General features: G+C 37.2%; 1 protein-coding gene across 1 annotated transcript; it reads right to left on the bottom strand.

The window, feature by feature from the left end:
* Positions 1-5,919: 5,919 nt before the first annotated feature.
* LOC102482808 (olfactory receptor 52A5) lies at positions 5,920-6,870 on the bottom strand. The gene has a single exon (XM_006166654.1). It carries the CDS (start codon positions 6,868-6,870, stop codon positions 5,920-5,922), a length of 951 nt encoding a protein of 316 aa, XP_006166716.1.
* Positions 6,871-7,689: the final 819 nt, after the last annotated feature.

The following is a 7,689-nucleotide window of genomic DNA, read 5'->3' on the forward strand; positions in this document are numbered from 1 at the left end:
GTTCAGAGACATTTCTGATTTTAGATAAATCAGGCTGGCCTGTGACAGTTTTCTACATATGATGATGCCTAGAATTGTTTGGCAGAAGGAAAATAAAGGTATCTTTTAGATTCATAACTACTGGGGAATCTCTGTTCCAAGGCCATATTAGGAGACAAGAACCATGGAAATGAATACTAATGCATACATAGCCATACTCACATTACATAAATTATATATTTGTTTATTTTTAAGTATAAATAATATTAAATAAATAGAATGTTCTCTGATATCTTTTACTCAAATCTAAATCCAAAATTCCAGGTTTTCTTTTATTTTGTTCCACTTTTATTCTTTGTGTATATGTGTGTATGTGTGCATGCATGTGTGTTATTTTTTACTTTTTAAATGTTTATTTATTTATTTTTTGCTAGCAGGTACATTTGCTGGAAAGAGGCAGAGAGCAGGGAAGAGACAGAATAGAAGAAAGTACCCTCCCACACATGGATTATGGTAACACTGCAATCCTTTTTCCTCCATTTCTACCTCCTTTTGGAGTAATGGATATGCTCACATACTTGCCTGGCTCTTTTTTTTTTAAACTACTGTAGGGCTTGAACCACGCAGTTGGCCAAGTGGTGTACAGTTGCCTTAATATTAAGCCACTGGCTGGCACCCACTTTTTCTTTTTAATTGCCAGAGGGCACATGCCCTTACTAAGTAGAGATAGTAAGAAACAGAAGTGGGTGAACACACCCCTACAGATGCAGAGTCATTCCCTCTCCTTGATATATCCATTCTGTCTGCATTTGAGGCATTCGTGAATATTTGTTTGCGTTTTTTCATCCAGCAATCAGTGTTGGGATTCGACCTGATATCAGCCATGGGGGATTCAGCTCCCTAAACTGCTAGGTAATGAGGCTACACTTCCTTATAAAAAAAAATATGTTATTTTAATCCCCAAGGTGAAAAACAGGCACCAAATACATCACAATTCATGATTTCATCTTCTCTACCATATGTTATATATATTATAGCATTGGTGAGTAATGAAATTAAGCTATTAATGACATTTTATTATTTCATTATTAAATAGTGCTTTACATTATTGTTATTAATAGAGATCCACATTGTGGCTGTGAAGATGAATTAGATTACATCTTTTCAATTTTATTTATATCTGCTAAGTGTATATATGTACTAAGCAGTTCTATTGCCCTAAGTAATCATTAACATAAAATGATTTTTACACATATTTTTTTCATCAAAATTATCCCTTAAAATCCTCACTTCAGTGAACACTGAAGTCATGGGAACTAGTAAAATAAAGCCTATACAAGTCACTGAGTATTTACAAAAAGCCATAGATATGAAACGAAGTCAAATAAGATTAAGTAGTAATATATTAAATTACTAGACATCCACATTAATCTACAAAAAAAAGATACATTTTATTCTAAAATAGTTTAATACTTCAGATGACTATGGATCACAGAGGAAAATAAAAAAGCTGAACCTAAGGGAAACCTCAATAAAGATGACCTGGGAGATATAGTGAAAAAACACCAGAGCTTGAGTTTGGGAATGGACATTGTTTTACCAGAATGGGAATCAGGTATAAGGATTCCAGGTAGAGGATGCATCACAATGAACGTGGGTGGAGAAAATTAAGGGAAATGAAATGTCTCTTGATGATGGCCCTGCAGTGCTAGTAACACAGTTGCATGTAGGACACACAGTTGTGTGTAGAACCCATGGCATTGGTTCCATATGCAGAATCGAGTCCAAAGTCTGAGTACATTAATAAAGTGGAATTATTCTTTATTGTCCTTGAATATGACATATGGAGCCAGCCAGTGTTGTGGTGGTTAAGGCATCTGGATCCCACATGGACAACACTATAGCTTGAGACTCAGAATCAACAGCTTGAAAAACATGCCAGGCACAGGTGCATGCATATCCAAAATCTTGAAGGGAGGGAGAGGTGAAGTAGAAGGAATTGCAGTGTGATCGTTCCTCAACGGGAAGTGCTTTTACAATTTTCTTTCATCTTTCTCTCTCTCTCTGATGATTGTAAGAACATTCTGGAAAAAAATGTATGAAATACACTTTGGAAAAACAGAAATAATGACTATACTTGATGCATTAATTAAAAATTCATTTTTCAATTATTGCTATTCATTATCACTTAGTAAAAAGATTATAGCTTCAGTTGTGATAAAAATGACTTCTTTCTTCTAAATGACAGTGAAAATGGCTTAATTTTATAAACATTATAATATATTGAATTGAATTTCATATACATTAGTTTTAATACTATTAATATTTTAAAGCGGAGACTGAAATATTAACATTTAGTGATGCTTTTAAAAGATGTTCATTTCTCAAAGCTAACTGAACTGTAAACAATAGATGTCATTGTTGCATTTTAGGTTATTTGTTGATTAAATGTTATTAGTTCTTTTCTTTCTAAAACCAATATAAGTGATTTTTTTTTTTTTGGTGCGTGTACTCAAAGAGAGGAGACAGACAGAAAAAGACAGAGAGTGGAATATTGAACAATCACTGCCCAGGGAGGATGGCTTCAGAGAACTTAAGAATATGGGTCAAGGGACCAGCAGTTAGCATAATGGCTATGTCGCTGGACTCCCACGTAGTCAACCGCGGTTCAAGACCCGGATCCGGTGACTTAAACTCACACCAGGCGCGTGTGCGTGTGTGCCCAAGATCCCAAGAGGAGAATGGTAGTAATATATTAAATTACTAGACATCCACATTAATCTACAAAAAAAAGATACATTTTATTCTAAAATAGTTTAATACTTCAGATGACTATGGATCACAGAGGAAAATAAAAAAGCTGAACCTAAGGGAAACCTCAATAAAGATGACCTGGGAGATATAGTGAAAAAACACCAGAGCTTGAGTTTGGGAATGGACATTGTTTTACCAGAATGGGAATCAGGTATAAGGATTCCAGGTAGAGGATGCATCACAATGAACGTGGGTGGAGAAAATTAAGGGAAATGAAATGTCTCTTGATGATGGCCCTGCAGTGCTAGTAACACAGTTGCATGTAGGACACACAGTTGTGTGTAGAACCCATGGCATTGGTTCCATATGCAGAATCGAGTCCAAAGTCTGAGTACATTAATAAAGTGGAATTATTCTTTATTGTCCTTGAATATGACATATGGAGCCAGCCAGTGTTGTGGTGGTTAAGACATCTGGATCCCACATGGACGACACTATAGCTTGAGACTCAGAATCAACAGCTTGAAAAACATGCCAGGCACAGGTGCATGCATATCCAAAATCTTGAAAGGAGGGAGAGGTGAAGTAGAAGGAATTGCAGTGTGATCGTTCCTCAACGGGAAGTGCTTTTACAATTTTCTTTCATCTTTCTCTCTCTCTCTGATGATTGTAAGAACATTCTGGAAAAAAATGTATGAAATACACTTTGGAAAAACAGAAATAATGACTATACTTGATGCATTAATTAAAAATTCATTTTTCAATTATTGCTATTCATTATCACTTAGTAAAAAGATTATAGCTTCAGTTGTGATAAAAATGACTTCTTTCTTCTAAATGACAGTGAAAATGGCTTAATTTTATAAACATTATAATATATTGAATTGAATTTCATATACATTAGTTTTAATACTATTAATATTTTAAAGCGGAGACTGAAATATTAACATTTAGTGATGCTTTTAAAAGATGTTCATTTCTCAAAGCTAACTGAACTGTAAACAATAGATGTCATTGTTGCATTTTAGGTTATTTGTTGATTAAATGTTATTAGTTCTTTTCTTTCTAAAACCAATATAAGTGATTTTTTTTTTTTTGGTGCGTGTACTCAAAGAGAGGAGACAGACAGAAAAAGACAGAGAGTGGAATATTGAACAATCACTGCCCAGGGAGGATGGCTTCAGAGAACTTAAGAATATGGGTCAAGGGACCAGCAGTTAGCATAATGGCTATGTCGCTGGACTCCCACGTAGTCAACCGCGGTTCAAGACCCGGATCCGGTGACTTAAACTCACACCAGGCGCGTGTGCGTGTGTGCCCAAGATCCCAAGAGGAGAATGGAGGAGAAGGAATTAAGGTGTGGCCATCCCCCAGGGGGGTGATTTCTTGCTTCTGTCTCTCTGTCTCTGTCTAGAGAGCGCATGTGCCCTATAGCAAAAACCTCTCCAAAAAAAAAAGGAATATGGGTCCAGTGTGATGCTCAAGCCACTGAGTCTGGGATAAAAACTATAGTCCAGCAGTCTTAATCACCACGCCACCTACTGGCCTCTTAGGGAAATTGTTTACGTAGTAATGTCTTACTGTCTTGAACATATAACATTTCAACACACAGTGGAATTGAGAAAGCACTGGCTCTCACCAAGATAAAAACTTCTTCAGAAAGTATTTTTGTTATTTAAAATAAAATAAGATAAATTAGATCAAGGAGTATCCTTATAGTGAAAAATCTTGGAAACACGATCTCGAATCTGTTTGGTTTTTACCCCATAAACAATAGGATTGAGCAGAGGTGGGACCAGCAGGTAAAGGTTAGACAGAAGAATGTGAATGTAGGAGGGGATGTGGGACCCAAACCTGTGTGTAAAGAAGGAGAAGAAAGCCAGGAGATAAAACTGTCCTTGAATATGACATATGGAGCCAGCCAGTGTTGTGGTGGTTAAGGCATCTGGATCCCACATGGACAACACTATAGCTTGAGACTCAGAATCAACAGCTTGAAAAACATGCCAGGCACAGGTGCATGCATATCCAAAATCTTGAAGGGAGGGAGAGGTGAAGTAGAAGGAATTGCAGTGTGATCGTTCCTCAACGGGAAGTGCTTTTACAATTTTCTTTCATCTTTCTCTCTCTCTCTGATGATTGTAAGAACATTCTGGAAAAAAATGTATGAAATACACTTTGGAAAAACAGAAATAATGACTATACTTGATGCATTAATTAAAAATTCATTTTTCAATTATTGCTATTCATTATCACTTAGTAAAAAGATTATAGCTTCAGTTGTGATAAAAATGACTTCTTTCTTCTAAATGACAGTGAAAATGGCTTAATTTTATAAACATTATAATATATTGAATTGAATTTCATATACATTAGTTTTAATACTATTAATATTTTAAAGCGGAGACTGAAATATTAACATTTAGTGATGCTTTTAAAAGATGTTCATTTCTCAAAGCTAACTGAACTGTAAACAATAGATGTCATTGTTGCATTTTAGGTTATTTGTTGATTAAATGTTATTAGTTCTTTTCTTTCTAAAACCAATATAAGTGATTTTTTTTTTTTTTTTTTTTTTTTTTTGGTGCGTGTACTCAAAGAGAGGAGACAGACAGAAAAAGACAGAGAGTGGAATATTGAACAATCACTGCCCAGGGAGGATGGCTTCAGAGAACTTAAGAATATGGGTCAAGGGACCAGCAGTTAGCATAATGGCTATGTCGCTGGACTCCCACGTAGTCGACCGCGGTTCAAGACCCGGATCCGGTGACTTAAACTCACACCAGGCGCGTGTGCGTGTGTGCCCAAGATCCCAAGAGGAGAATGGAGGAGAAGGAATTAAGGTGTGGCCATCCCCCAGGGGGGTGATTTCTTGCTTCTGTCTCTCTGTCTCTGTCTAGAGAGCGCATGTGCCCTATAGCAAAAACCTCTCCAAAAAAAAAAGGAATATGGGTCCAGTGTGATGCTCAAGCCACTGAGTCTGGGATAAAAACTATAGTCCAGCAGTCTTAATCACCACGCCACCTACTGGCCTCTTAGGGAAATTGTTTACGTAGTAATGTCTTACTGTCTTGAACATATAACATTTCAACACACAGTGGAATTGAGAAAGCACTGGCTCTCACCAAGATAAAAACTTCTTCAGAAAGTATTTTTGTTATTTAAAATAAAATAAGATAAATTAGATCAAGGAGTATCCTTATAGTGAAAAATCTTGGAAACACGATCTCGAATCTGTTTGGTTTTTACCCCGTAAACAATAGGATTGAGCAGAGGTGGGACCAGCAGGTAAAGGTTAGACAGAAGAATGTGAATGTAGGATGGGATGTGGGACCCAAACCTGTGTGTAAAGAAGGAGAAGAAAGCCAGGAGATAAAACTCAAGGAACACGCAAATGTGGGCAATGCAGGTGTTGAAGGCCTTCAGCCTTGCTTCCTTCTGGGGCAGACTGAAGACAGTGATGAAGATTCGGATGTAGGAGAGTGTGATGAAGATGATATCGATTCCAAGAATACTGAAAGCCACAAACAGACCATAGATCTTGTTGACTCGAATATCATCTGCTGCCAGCTTTACGATGGCCATGTGCTCACAGTAGGAATGGGAGACCACGGTGGTCCAGTAGAATTTCAGCCGGCATTTGATGAGGACCAGACATGGAGCTACAAGAAGAGCTGCTCTGAGTGTCACTCCCACCCCAATGTGAGTGAGAAGTTGGTGGGTAAAAATGGTGGCATGTCTCAGAGGATCACAAATTGCCACATAGCGGTCCATTGCCATGGCTAGCAAGATACCTGACTCAATGGACTGAAATGTGTGGATGAGCCACATCTGCAAGAGACAGGCATCAAAGTGTATCTGTGGCATGTGAAACCAGAATATTCCCAGCATTTTGGGTAGGATGCAGGTACTGAGAGCAATGTCTGTTGCTCCAAGCATGGCCAGGAAAAGATACATGGGCTCATGGAGACTGCGCTCAGATTTGATGATGGCCAGAAGTAGGAAGTTTCCAAACAGAGCAACAACGTACATGGCACAGAAAGGAATCCCAATCCAGAACTGCACAGACTCCAAGCCCGGGATCCCAAGCAGTGTCAGCACCGAGGGCATGAAGACTGTGCCATTGAGCTGGAGCATGTTGGCATAGAGCTCCTTGGCTTACAGCTTCTGATTCAAAATGGCGGTCTGTCTTGCTGTCTTGCTTCTGTTTTCTCTTCTTATCTAGATTTATACAGCCATATTGGACATGATTTCATATTGTATTTTTAGACATATTTTTTTTACTGATGTATCGACTAAGTAGGTCCAGAAATGTGTGTACAAGTTCCCTGTAGAGTTTTTCTCAGATTTCAGTTATCTCTGTTCTTCTTTATTCTCTTTCTTCCTCCATTTGTCTCTTTATCAAGCTATCTTTAACTTTGTCACATACACATACTGCACCCATAAACACATACTACTTACTTTATAGCAGACTTACACATACTGAATTTAGTGAGAAGACACATTTCCAGTAATGTGTGAAAATAGATTTGTGAATAAACATTTAAAAAGTATTCTTTAGTATTTTAGTTTGATTTTCTATGATAACAGGTTAGCGAAACTTATTTTTATATATTATGTATATTTTCTTTTTTTAAGGATTTTGTGAAATGGCACATGTGCTCACTGGAGAGACAGAGAGCGACAGTGAGGGAAAAGAGAAAAAAATCACTCCTCCGGAGGGATCGCCATGTCACAATTACTTCTCTTTCATTTTGATTTTGGGCTGGAAATTTGTTAGTAAGAACAAAGCAGATCTGAATAAATTGTGGACTTTTGTTAATAAAAGTGTAAAAAAAAATAAAGAAGAAAAGAAAATCACTCTAGTTATGTGTACTTAATTTCCTGAGGATACAGGGAAGGAGAATAAATTGCAGTGTGTCATCTTCCTCAATTTTCTTCTAAGTCTCTTTGTAT

This window comes from Tupaia chinensis, unplaced genomic scaffold (genome assembly GCF_000334495.1).
Source record: "Tupaia chinensis unplaced genomic scaffold, TupChi_1.0 Scaffold144281_1, whole genome shotgun sequence".
Classification (NCBI taxonomy): domain Eukaryota; kingdom Metazoa; phylum Chordata; class Mammalia; order Scandentia; family Tupaiidae; genus Tupaia; species Tupaia belangeri.

Bases quoted from the DNA above. Each gene is read 5' to 3' on its own strand.
- LOC102482808 (XM_006166654.1), bottom strand. From the start codon at position 6,870: ATGCTCCAGCTCAATGGCACAGTCTTCATGCCCTCGGTGCTGACACTG.